Source organism: Sciurus vulgaris (genome assembly GCF_902686455.1).
Source record: "Sciurus vulgaris genome assembly, chromosome: 11".
In the NCBI taxonomy this organism is placed as follows: Eukaryota; Metazoa; Chordata; class Mammalia; order Rodentia; family Sciuridae; genus Sciurus; species Sciurus vulgaris.
The window spans coordinates 125548335-125561295 of record NC_136472.1 but is presented as its reverse complement, the minus strand read 5'-3'; the positions used below and the strand labels follow the sequence as shown (position 1 = coordinate 125561295).

Sequence of the window (12961 nt, the reverse complement as noted above, 5' to 3'; positions counted from 1 at the left end):
ATCACAAGTTCAAAGCCAGCCTCAGCAACGTAGTGAGGCCCTAAGCAACTCAGTGAGATCCTGTCTCTAAATAAAATACAAAAAGGACTGGGAATGTGGCTCAATGGTTGAGTGCCCCTGGCTTCAATCCCCACTACCAAAAAAAAAAATACATTTCCACTGTCCCAGCACCACAGTGAATGTTCTGGTATGTGTGTTTGAATATGTATGTACTTCTGAGTTGTTTGTATTTAGGATGGAAATTGTGAGGAGGATACACAATGGGACATTGGAGGTTTTGATATTCCAATTGTGCTATCAGAAAGACCACACATGATCTTACATTCCTATCAGCAAGTTTTCAACCACAACCAGAACTGACTGGTTCAAGTTAGAAGTCTGTTTAACTTTATGTTCCTGTCTTACTAGTGGAAAGGACGTTCCTTTGTTTCCCTGATCGAGAATGAGGTTAAGCATCCATTCATGTGGAGATCGGCATGTGCTCTGTAGTGGAGAATAAATTTTTGCTTGTTTTTGAGGGAAGGGAGGTATTTGTTTTTTCATATTTTTGGGAGTGGACCTTTATATCTTTATGTGTATAGAAAATGTTTCTTTCAGTCTGTCATCTGTCATCTTTCATCCTTGAATTGGTACCTCTCACTTTATAGGTATTTGCAATAATATTGATTAGGTCTATCAACATTTTGCTTTTACATCTTCTAGGTTTTGTGCCTGTGCCTACCTTTCTCCAGGGTTATAAAGATGACTAAAAATTTTTTTTTTCATAAACTTCTGAGTTAAAAAAAGAGTCTGTAAGTTATTGTCCATTTGAAACAGTTCTGTGAGTGTCATGCAGTGGCGATCTCATTTCGTATTTTTCAAATTATCCCCAGATCATCAACCAGTTTATGCTTTTCTCACCAACATGAAAGTCTTTGTTTACTGTGAACCAATTCCCCATATCAACATCAATGTCTTTCTAGATGTGTGTTTTCTTTGGTCTCTGAGTAAGGAGCACCATTCTAATATATGGAGAATATAAAACATGTCTTCATTTTTCTAAGCAAGCTACATAGGAAAAGTTGAATAATTTAGGATAAAAGCCAGGGTGATGAAGGAATGTGGATATACATGTTCTTAAAACAAAGAAACAAACTAAAAAAACCCTTACATAGTGTGGTTAAGGAAAAATATTTAAATTTCAAAATCATGAAGGGTAAAGGAAGGAAGTGAGGAAACCATGCTTACCCAATCTACCTCTGCCCTCCTAAATTCTCCTCTTGATACCGAAGGTCCCACCCAGTGGCATCTCCCTGTGAGATTCAGACACTCAGTCTAGGCAAATATAACTGGGTCCTCCTCCCTCAGACTCCCCAGGTATTAGAATTATATGCATGCCCGTCCATATCTTTACTTGGCATCCTACCAACTGTGTCCCTCTTTTTTCAGGTGGTGGTTCTGGAGATTGAACCCAGGGGCATTCTATAACTGAACTACATCCCTGGTCCTTTTTTGTTTTAAGACAGGTTGCTAAGTTGCCCAGGCTGGCCTTGAACCTGGGATCTTCCTGCTTCAGCCTCTGGAGTTGCTGGGATTACAGGTGTGCACCACCACACCTGGCTCAGCCACCCCTCTTGAATTTTTTTAAAAGCTAAGATTTAATTTACCTAAGGTTTTACTACATAGAAATTGTATTACTTGGCTGGGGGTATAGCTCAGAGGGATGTACATGAGGCCTTGGGTTCCATCCCCAGCACTGCCCAAAACAAATTGTATTATTAACCATACATTAGAAACCATGCATTAGAAATTTTATTGTTCTCATGCATGGGAACTGGTGATCATTATATCTCTCCCAAAGCCCCTAAGATATTAGTCTTTACCCTTTTATTCATCTGGGTTCTTCTTGTGACTTACTAGCTTTAGTGAACTTTTCACTTGGTTGAGTTTATTATTGGTGTCCCCTAACTGACCTCTCTTATCTTGGAGAAACAGAAGGCACTTGGAAAATGTGACTTGTTCTTCATCCTGCATTCCTGGCTGTTCGTTCCCCCTCAGTGAGCCTGCATTGCAGTGAGCGGGTAGCTGTGCCCTTTCTTTATTAACTCTTGGGCTTCTCTGTCCTTCCTCATGTTTGTTCCACCACATAGTTACTGTGTGCCCAGCGCTGCACCATGTGTTGGGGGATACTGAGATGCATAAGACCCCCCTCCTAGGGGCTCAGAACTTAGGACCATGGTGAGTGAACACACACTTTCCTTTGTAGTTCAGGTAAAGGTTTTATCCCCACCAAAGAAGGTGCTAATATGATAACAGACCAGGTGACATCTTACTACCAGTGTGAAACCTTTTATGTTAGGGCCGCCTGGGCCCAGACCTCAGGAATATTTGGATCATGGTAGAAATAGGAAATGAAAGTATCTGCAGTGCTTGCTCCTCGTTTCTTGTTCCCTATAGTGACACTTGTGGTCTTCCTTACCTCCTATTCCTCAAAAACTGATTCCTTTTTCTCTGCAGGGGAAGCTGCCTACGCGGATCACAGTTCCACTCTCTGTGATTAGCCAACCAATGAAGGGCAAAAGTGTGGTCACAGCCCCTATCATCAAAGGCAACCTTGGAGCCAAGTGAGTCATTTTGTAGTGAAGGAGCAAACTCTGGGGTGGAGGTGGGGGCAGCATGTAAGTGTCAGCCCTTGACACAGAATGGAACAGCAATTTTGTATTTCTGTGCCCCCCTGCCATTGCCAATGCCTCTTCTTTTCCGTGCTCATCAATATTTATTGAACATCTAATACTGTTTTAGGTGCTGTAAATAAAATAGACAAAAATCTGTGCTGTCTCCAAACCTAGAATGCAGAATGGGGAGAGGAATAATAATAATAAAAGAAAACTAATGTACTAAGTGGTAGAAAGGGAGTGTGAGGAGCCTGCCTTTGACATTGAGCTCTGAACCCAGGACAGTTCAGAGAATGACGACTTCCTGTGGTCCTGACTTAAAAGGATAAAGGGCAGGATGAAATCAGTCTACCATTGTCACACCAGCGTGTGTAATACGGCTGTTTGGGGGAGGGCTTTATTTTCTTTTTCCTATTTCCTTTTTTTTTTTTGGTACCAGGGATTGAACCCTGGGGTGTTTTACCACTGAGCCACATCTCCAGCCCTTTTTATTTTTTATTTTGAGGCAGGGTCTCACTAGGTTGCTTATAGCCTAGCTAAGTTGCCAACTCTGGCTTTGAACCTGTAGTCCTCCTGCCTCAGTCTTTTGAGCTTCTGGGATTACAGGCATTTACAACCGTGCCTGGCCCATTTTCTTGTTTTAAAAGTTCAGGTCTTGCTGTGTTGTCCGGGCTGGCCCTGAACTCTGGGTTCATGCGATCCCTGTCTCAGCCTCCTGAGTAGCTGGGACTATGGGTACACAACATTGCACCTGGCTCAGGAGGGTTTTTTGCCAGGAGCACCAACCCTTGTGGGTCCTATCTTCCTCCTAGTTAGGGTGTAGAGTCTAGGATCATTTTATCCAGAGTGCTAGGGCTTTCTGTGCTTGCCCTTTTCTTCCTTGGAAAGCATAGAAACTGAAAGAAGAGTGGTCTTAGCAGCTTGTGTCCAGGTGAATCCAGAATGCTGGAGTTTTCACTGAGCACCAGACCTCCCTGTTGTCCTTCAATGCATGGCCTAAATCTGGGCCAGAGAGACTATCCCGTAATATGGTCATACCTTACTCCTGCTTTCCCTCCACAGCCTGAGTGGGTTGGGCCGCAATATCATCCTCACCACCATGCCAGCAGGTACTAAGCTCATTGCTGGCAATAAGCCTGTTAGTTTCCTCACTGCCCAGCAGTTGCAGCAACTTCAGCAACAAGGTCAGGCCACACAGGTAAGGTCCAAGGCAGACTCTTGGCCACATCAGACTTTTCTGTTTCCTTTGCTGTTCTTAACCAATGCACCTACTTGTAGTCCACTGACCGTACCTTCTCTTTGCAAACAGGTGCGCATCCAGACTGTCCCCGCATCCCATCTCCAGCAAGGCACAGCTTCTGGTTCCTCCAAAGCAGTCTCCACTGTTGTTGTGACCACAGCTCCATCTCCTAAACAGGCACCTGAACAGCAGTGATTGTAATAGAGGTGGCTTCCATAAAGGACCACTTGTGGTCTGCCCTGGCTCAGAGGAAGGGAGCAGGGAGGTTACATTATTCCTCCAGGCTTGTCTGTTGAAGGCATGCCAGTGGGGGATGATAGCAACGGCTTCGATTCTGCTGCCACACGCCACAATGGAGCCCTGAGAATGGCTTCCTCCAGGTTCCTGAGTCTGCTCTAACCAATCCAGGAGAAGATTCTGTTAGAGTTGTGGAAGGTCACGGTTCCATCATTCAAGCCAAAGTTCTCTCCTGAGAGTAGGATGCCCAGGGAAGGCTTATTAGTTAGAGTGGGCAGGCAGTGTGTAAGCCTTGTTCTAAGGGTTGTATTTTTTAGTTTTTGGTTTTCTTTGTGACTTGTGATCTAGATATGAGTTTTGTGTTCTGAAAATTTTGTGTAACTTATTTTTTTAAAAATCCTATTGCACATCTTTGTCAAATAGAAATATGGGCTTTAGCCCCCCTCTAAAATGACCACTTGTTCTTTTGACCAGAATGAGAGAATCCTAGCCAGTTGGTGGTTGATTTGATAACTGTATAGTAGTTGAGAGTCTGTAAAATGGGAAGAAACATAGAAGTTAGGTAGTGTGGATTCCTCAAAATGTAATTGTTCCGGCATCACCTCTTTGTTGGGATCTTGATTGTGGTCCATACCTTCGTCTGCCCATCTGTCCTTGTCAAGTCTGTTCATATGGAAGTCCAGAGCCAGTGGGCAGAGTAGGACAATGACACAGATGTGCTTGTTTTACAACACCAACTTTGTTGCAGTTGAGAGATTCTGCGTTCTGTTTTGTTCTAGAGCTGGAGTCATAAACCCCAGGCCCTTGGACCCAACCACCAGTTTTTGTAAATAAAGTTTTATTGGAACACAGCCCACACCCATTTGTTTATGTATTATCTGTGGCTGCTTTCATGTTAGCAGGCAGCATTGAGTAGATGTCATAGAGACTATGGCCTCAAGTGTTTCTTTTATAGCCCTTTAAGAAAAAGTATGTTGATCTCTGGCAGGCAGGAAGGATGGCAGGTGGAGAGTTGGCAGTGTGCAAGGTTGGGCACTACCTTGCTTTACCAACTTCAGAAGAGATTAGTCTGGATTTGAAGTCATGTATTCCTGACTATTGCAGTCCTCAGCCATCATCAGCTATAGGTGGAACTCAGAATAATGTTTTAAAATGTCCTAAGTACTTAAGGCACTGGTCATTACCAACATATACCTCTCCTGTCATGGGACAGGGGTCAATAGGAATGCTTTTTCACAGTGATAAGGCTTCCCTATCTCTCTTGGAAGTTATTCATATTATTAAGAAATTTATCTTGAACCTGTGGACTGTTGTGATAGTCTTATATGGGATCTGGGTGGGGAAATAGAACTGGAGGACAGAATGGAAATGGCCTGGTTTAGAGGGTAGCTATGTTGCAGGTGGGCATTAGGCAAGGTGCTGAGGAGCACAAAAAGTTAGAGTGACTTGTTGGTTACCCAGTGGTTTTACAATTTCATATAGTAGTTCTGTATAATAGGTGTATCATCCTCCTTTTAGCTGAGAAGATGAGTGTGAGCTGAAGACAAACAGAACCAAGGTGAAAACTTAGACTTCTGATCTAAGATTCCTTCTCTGCTGCATTCTTAAGGGGAGGATGGCTAGGATATATCATGCTGAGCCTTGGGAACAATCAGAGTTGGAAGTGGGAACTTTAAATTACACAGAGGGCTGAGGAGACAGAGGTAAGATAGAGTTCTTGATGGGTGTGTGGAGTACTGGCACAGAAATATGACTGGAAATGATAAGAGGTAGGGACTACATGGAGAGAACAACAGGATGCTTTACCTGAGTAAAGGAGGGTTCATTTGTGTTTTATAATATAGAGCATCGTTATTTCCATGAGTCACTTTTCACATAGAAAGCCATGTGGCATGTGACACAAAAGAGAAAAAGATAGAAATTTGAAATATTCTGTCTCAGATGTTTACTGCTGGTTAAGAACAAACCTGAATTTACTTAACAAATGATGCCATAAAAGTAGCTGTGGCATTCAGCCTCAGCCCTACCCTACGTGTTAATCTACCGAAGTTACCTAGCTGCTTTGTGTTGCAGACGTGTGTTTTAGAGAGCAGGGATGTGAAATGCAGGCCTGTTTCAGGGTGTCAGAGTGGGTTGACTCCCTGAGAAATTTAATTTTGGCACTACCTGATCCCACGGTGGAATAGCACAGAATGGGAAACTCCTGTGGGAGTTGTTCTTGGTGAGAGCACCAGTATTTGTACCACACATGCTTTCTTCAAATGTAGGCTTTAGGGCTCCAGGTAATGGGGCAGCTGTGGTGGGAACAGTTCTTAAAACAGCCATTGAGCTGGTTGGCAGAGGTTGGTAAAATTATTCAGACAGCATATCCAAGAGAGGATTTGAGGGACAGCAACATGGTCCATTTGGACTTCAATATCACATCTAAGAACATTTATGCCAGGGTTGATCACTTCCATTAAGGTACCTCAAACCATGATGCATGACATGCAGCAAAATAATTTTAAAAAAAAATTTTTTTAGATGTTGATAGACCTCTGTTTTACTCATTTATGTATATGTGGTGCTGATAATTGAACCCAGTGCCTCACACATGCTAGGCAAGTGCTCTACACTGAGCCACAACCACAGCCCCAAAATAAATTTTTATATCATATCTGATCTTCACACCTCAATCCCTCACTCTAGGGAGTATTATATTTCTTAGTCTACCCCTTAAAAAAAAAAAAATCTCAAATGTATATCTTTCCTGTGAAAATAAAACAAACTAGGTTCCTCTTCCTACCTCCAGTCCCCATAGAAAGTATCTATTTTATGTTAATTGCTAATAATGAGTCCTTCAGTACTTTTTTATTTTTTTGGTACTAGAAATTGACCCTAGAGGTAATTACCACTGAGCCACATCCCTAGCCCTCTTTTATATATTTATTCTGACACAGGATTGCTTAGGGCCTCACTAAGTTGCTGAGGCTGGCCTCAAACTTGTGATCCTTCTGCCTTAGCCTCCTGAGCTGCTGGGATTACAGGCCTGCACCACTGTGCCTGGCACTGTTGAATGAATGGTTCAGTTCCCATTCAGCTGGCAAGACCAAGGTGGATGGTAAAAGGGGATCCAGTTCTCTAGTAACTTAATCATTGTTTTTAGTAGCTCATTTTTAATCCCTAAGCTGTGACTTCAACTTTGAAAGACAGTTGTGAGAACCAAATGAGTGCATGCATCTCGTCCAGAAAGTGCTGTACCAACAAAAGATGGTAGGTGGTCTCTAAGACCCTTCAGCTTTGTGATAGCCCACTTTTATCTGCCTGTAGAACTTCATATGTTTAATTATCAAATTTCTTCCCTGCTTTTCACTGCCTCTGCACGTATTGTTTTCTGTACGTGGAGCGAGCTGTCTGTAGGGCAAACTTCCTGTAGGAACTCCTCTCTTGCTTCCTCTGTCGTCATGGTCTGTACTTACCCTGAAAGCACCACCACGCTGTGTAACTGCCTGCACTGTCTCCCCCTAACACTAGACTGTCAGCTCCTTGCTGGAAACATATTTCATTACTTCTGACAACCATTTCAGAGCTGGTGCAAACTGGACGTTAATAAATACCTGTTGAAAGAAGTTTAAAAGACAAAACAGATCTGGAACCAAGACTATAATATCATGATTTTAAATTACTAATTCGCAATTCATGTCTTTTGCTTTTGAAATTCAAGGCCTTCCGTAACCTGATGTTTTTCTCTGTACCTCACTGTTCAGATTTCCTTTTGGCACCCTGTTTTGGGTGACTTTAGGAGTCAGAAAGCTGAGTTCCACACCCTTGGCTGGGCCACTAACTAGCTTCCTGATTTAAAATACATATATTTTGTATATATATCTTTGGCCCAATTTTGTCCCTTATCAACAGTGGCATTGCAGTGCTGTAGATTAGTTAGAAAATGTTTTTACAAGTAATATTTAAAATACCAAAGCTTGTAAATTGCTTTACTTAAAAAAAACAAAATACAAGTTAGAATTGTAGCTCTAAAGTAAAGGCACTGTCATTCACATATGTCCTGATGTTTTTCTGGTAAGAAAGTACCTGTTTTCTTGAAGGAAAAGCAGCAAGTTATCAAAAGTGTGCTGTCCTACTGGACTCTATTTCATTTACAAGGTCACTTCCTGTTTCAGGTTTTCAGTCTCGGATTTCTCTCCACAGGTGCACAGGCTTGTTTCTTACAGCTCTTACTTCATTTCTCTTTATGAAGGATATTACACTAACACAACTAAGTTAATTTATGTTTAAAAATCCAAACAACAAGATACACAAAACACCAGAGGCTTCATTTCCTTTACTAGAGCCTCCAGCCTTGTATTAAATGAGGAGGTACAAATGTATGGAGCCTTAGGAGAAGACCAAGGTAAGCCTCAAAATGAGGAGATAAGCTACATTCACCCCTTAGGACTCAAAGGGATGGGAGGTCTCCCATGACCCCACAGCCTAATCTCGTTCCTCATCCGAGCCACTCAAAAGTGCAGTCTGGTAAGTGTGATTGGACTTCAGTGTCTGAATCCCAATGATTTCTCCTCCACGTTCCTTTATCCGTGTCAGAAGGCTGTAATAGAAAAACCAGTGAGGTCCAATCAGATTAGGCAAAAAAATCTCCTTCCTCATTCGAAGATGTGAAAGCACCTATTGGTTCTTAATGCATTTTCTTCACATCTCTATTAAATAGTGTGATTATGTGTCTACATGTTTGACATCTCAGGCAATACTCGGGATCACTGAAATGTCATAATTGACATTTCGGGTCTGCTGTCCAGTTTGCGGTTTCACTGACCAGGGAGTAGACTGATGGTGACCATGACTATAATTCCCTTCTGTTTGGTCTGTGTGGACTCTTCTGGGTGTAGTGTGTTTGCTTTGGGTCTAGGGAAATAAGCACCTAGGAAAAAAGGAGGGGCAGCTACAACAATAGAACTGTAAAACCATATGCTATAAGTCACCTTTGCACTGCACAGCACTGACATTTACTGATTGGATGACCTTGATAAAGTTACTCAGTGTTTTGAAACTTTGATTTCCCCATCTGTAAAAAATTAACAGTTCATCATAAAGCTATGGAGCAAAGTGGGGTGATACAGTTTTGAGAGTTTGCTATGCCTGTGACACAGTGACAGGAAGTTGTAGTCTGTGTACTGCTAAGAAGCACTCTAGAGAGTACTTTCTGCCTTGGCATATGTTTTGATAGTCGTAACATTTCTGGGAATAGGCAAAGCAAGTCCAGAAATTAGTGATGGGTCCTAGATGAACTGTAACAGCAGGGTCTACAACCCAATAGTGGTCTCTACTTTAGAGTTTTCCCCATTGTACTATAGCCTTAATATCTAGCAGAACTACATGTGAGACTTTGGTCTGTTGGGTTACTGTGATTAGCACTTGACAAAAGTTTTATTCTCTCAAAACATACCAGTAAACAAGAGAGTAGTTGATGGCCACAATGCAGAGGGCAACCAAGTAGTGCCAGCAGAAGCACATGGTGATGAACATGATGTTGGTCTCGTCTTTCTGGTCCCATTCAGGTGTTCCAAAAGGCGGGAATAGCACAAACCCAATCTGTTGGGTTAGATGAAGAAGAAATTGGTCTTTTGGTTAGTTGTCCTGAGAAGCAACACAGCCTTCTCCAGTGGCCATCAGGTTGACTCAAGCTCCCCACTACCTCAGGCCTTTTCACACAGGAATGTTACTTGTGAGAAAGTTAGGAAGTTGGACCCTATACAAGGTACCGGTGCCTGCACTGGGGAAGGCTTGCCATGTGTGTTCCACAGGTTAATGCAGCAGCAGAATATTAATAGGAAAATTACATAGGTCATGGTGTGGGCCTGGGGAGAAAGGAAACATTTGAACCATTGCTGTGCGGGGGTTGGGGGTGTGTGTGCTGCATTTTCAGACAATGTTTTGCCTTCAGGATTTCTCTTGGGCGTGCTTGAGGGGTCTCCTCAATCCAGACTCAGCATATGAAGAGTGTTGGTGTGAATAATCACCTGCCAGAACCAAGTTCCCTGAAGGATAACCAGACTGGTTCGGAAAAGTTCCAGCACAATATTGTCCCGAAAGATCACCTCTAGGGAGATACTGATACTCCCTCCAAACAAAGCATACAGCAGGAGTGAGTGGATGTGCTGGTCCAGTGGAGGTCGGTTATGAACATGGTAGTAGAAGAGAAAACCTGCCAGGAACCAAATGACAGCTATCAGAGACTTGCTTGTTAATACTTCAGAATTTACCCTGGGCTTTTCCTGTTATTGGAATTTCCTCCTAGATCTGTCTCAAAGCTAGAATCTTCATTTAGGAAGTGTTCCAGGGCAACAAATGGGTGCAGATTAAGTTTATTTCATAGGTATAGTAAGAGTATCAAGAAGGATGTATTCTTAAAAAAATCAATCTACAGAATCCAAGGTAAGGTTCCATACAGAATGAATAGGTGATAGATACATGGTGCTGCTTTGTAACAAGTTGTGTATATGTATACTTGAAATTCAGTTTTGCCCTCCTTCAACCTTCTGTTTCAACTCTGCTGAGGTAGAAGTGATTAGATTACAAAATGCTTTCTTCATGCTTCAGTTAATGTGAGGTATATTGGAATTCCACCCCTCATCTTTGAGCAGCTGGGTGGGTGCCATGGTTTGAGTGTCTCCCAAAGGTCAAAATGTAAAGGCTTGGCTCCCAGGTGCTGGTATTAGGAGTAGCTGTGGATCTTTAGGAGGTGGGGTCTAGTGGGAGGTTTTTAGGTCTCTTTTCAAGGAGAAACCCAATCTCTCATTCTCTTAGCTCCTGGTTCAAAATGTGACCATTTTGCTCTTACATGTGCTCTTGCCTTGATATGCAGTCTTCACGATTTGAGGACAGACAGAGCTGTTCAGTCTTGGACTTGAACTTTCAAAACTATGAGCCAGATAAACCTCTCTTCATTAAGTAGCTTATGTCCGGTGTTTAATAATAGTGATAGAAAGTTGACTAATACAGTGGGTTTCTTGAGACTTGTAGTGGAGGCCAATGTAATAACACCCCAAGTGGTGGAGTGGGGTATGATATGTCTTCCTTAACCAAAAGGATTTACCCCATGTACAGTGGCAGTCAGCCCTGAGCATTTTGTATGTATGTGAGTGTATGTGCACATGTGTGCCCATGCGAAGGAGTGTGCACACGTTTAAGTGCAGGGTTGGTAGCAGTAGGAAGGCAGGGAGGGTCTGCAGTGTTAGCCAGAACCTTTGAGAACTGTCTACAAGCTTCAAGCTTTCATGAGCTGATTTATGGAATATGTGATTGAACCATCCAGAGCATAGGATGAAGTCCTATTCAAAGTTTGAAAGTCCTGGTTTGACTTTCTGGGGAAGGTAATTTATATTTGCAATATTTTTGCTCATTTACGTTCTGATCTCATAAATTCAACTTGTCTGACTCTCCCTTTTCTCCATCCATTTTACTAAGTTACCTTCAGTGAATACTGCCACAGCCAAAACCAATCTGTCTACCCCCAGGGGGACGTGGGAGACAAGGTAGGTGAGCATGTCAATGATTCCTGAGACTGCAAAGAATAAGTACATGGTGCAGTGCTGCCAGTTCATTAGCTTCATCCAGTGGTTTTCCTGGTAGAGGTGGAGGTGGGGCCCATCAGGAACAAACTGTTCTGCCAGGATCCCTGCCAGAAATGAGAGTGGAAAGTGAATAGAAGAGTAGCTCCAAGACAATTTAAATAATAAACACCCAAAGGCATCGTTTTAGCTAGCTTTGTCCCTGCTGACCGAACGGCCAGACCCGAACAACAGCTGTAGAGGAGTAGAAGTTTATTTAGGGGCTCACGGTTTCAGAGGTCTCAATCCACATATAGCAGGCTCCATTCCTTGGGTCTTGAGGTGGGGACAGGACATCATGGTGTAAGAGTGTGGCAGAGGAAATCAGCTCACATGATCAGGAGGCAGAGACTCCATTCTCCAGATACAAAATACATATCCCAAAGCCACACACCCAGTGCCTCCCTCCTCCAGTTACCAATCAGTTAATACCATCAGGGGATTAATTCACTGATTGGGTTAAGGCTTACACCCCGATCATTTCTTTGAACTTTCTTGCATCGTCTCACACAAGAGCTTTTGGGGGACACCTCACACCCAAACCATAAAAGGCATGAATCAAGTCTACATGGGGGTGAGGGTGGCCCATGCTTTGCTACCTTGGGCCTTTGCTCCTTCAGTATGAAATAAGATATTGGCCAAGTAATCTGTGTAGATAACCGGCCTTTGTTGCTCCTTTTAGGGAGTTGTGGGTGGGGAAAGATAAGCAGCCACATACAGGTCCCCAGGAAATTTGTTCAGAAGCAGAGATGAATACAAGGCCATACCACTTAAGTAAGAATGCAGCTCATCACTAATCTTTGGGCTCCCTTGCCAAGTGAGCCGTGAAAGGTATCCCCAAAGAATCGGGCTGAACTAGACTCCAAGCAGAGACACACTGTGGTGAGGATTCCTGTAAATACCTGAGGGAGGGCAGCAGCTCCCATGTGTCTGTAGGGGTGACTTCAAGAACGGGTCCTCAGCATCAAGCAAACTTTGCAACCTGTGGGCTCCTCCAGCCCTGTGTTTAAGCACACTGATAGGGTGAAGGTGTTGCAATTTGTTTTGGCCGTACTGTCCAAGAAGCAAGCCAGGCCAGAAGTTTTTGCAGCTGTAACCCAGTGCAGGTCTCAGTTCCTGTCCCTTGTACTCTTACCACCCTTAGAAGATTTGCCTGTACTCAAAATGTTCTTGGGGAAGCCTGGGAATCCTCCACAACAACATTCTGGATGCTGTTCCCCAAACCTTTG

General features: G+C 43.1%; 2 protein-coding genes across 6 annotated transcripts in view; one reads left to right on the top strand and one right to left on the bottom strand.

The window, feature by feature from the left end:
- The window catches only part of NFRKB (nuclear factor related to kappaB binding protein), a 34902-nt gene extending 29913 nt beyond the window's left edge, over positions 1-4989 (top strand). For 2 of the 4 annotated variants that reach the window (XM_079104120.1, XM_079104121.1), the window contains exons 24-26: positions 2497-2603; positions 3717-3852; positions 3964-4989. In XM_079104120.1, the coding sequence (XP_078960246.1) occupies positions 2497-2603; positions 3717-3852; positions 3964-4089 (369 nt within the window). In that variant the 3' untranslated portion in view covers positions 4090-4989. Of the gene's footprint in view, positions 1-2496; positions 2604-3716 lie in introns of all 4 variants that reach the window. The other 2 variants (XM_079104122.1, XM_079104119.1) reach the window with 2 other exon arrangements.
- Positions 4990-7161: 2172 nt separating this feature from the next.
- The window catches only part of TMEM45B (transmembrane protein 45B), a 48411-nt gene continuing 42611 nt past the window's right edge, over positions 7162-12961 (bottom strand). For both annotated transcript variants that reach the window (XM_079104142.1, XM_079104143.1), the window contains exons 3-6: positions 11594-11800; positions 10143-10327; positions 9569-9714; positions 7162-8713 (exon numbers count right to left, since the gene is read on the bottom strand). In XM_079104142.1, the coding sequence (XP_078960268.1) occupies positions 8599-8713; positions 9569-9714; positions 10143-10327; positions 11594-11800 (653 nt within the window). In that variant the 3' untranslated portion in view covers positions 7162-8598. The remainder of the gene's footprint in view (positions 8714-9568; positions 9715-10142; positions 10328-11593; positions 11801-12961) is intronic.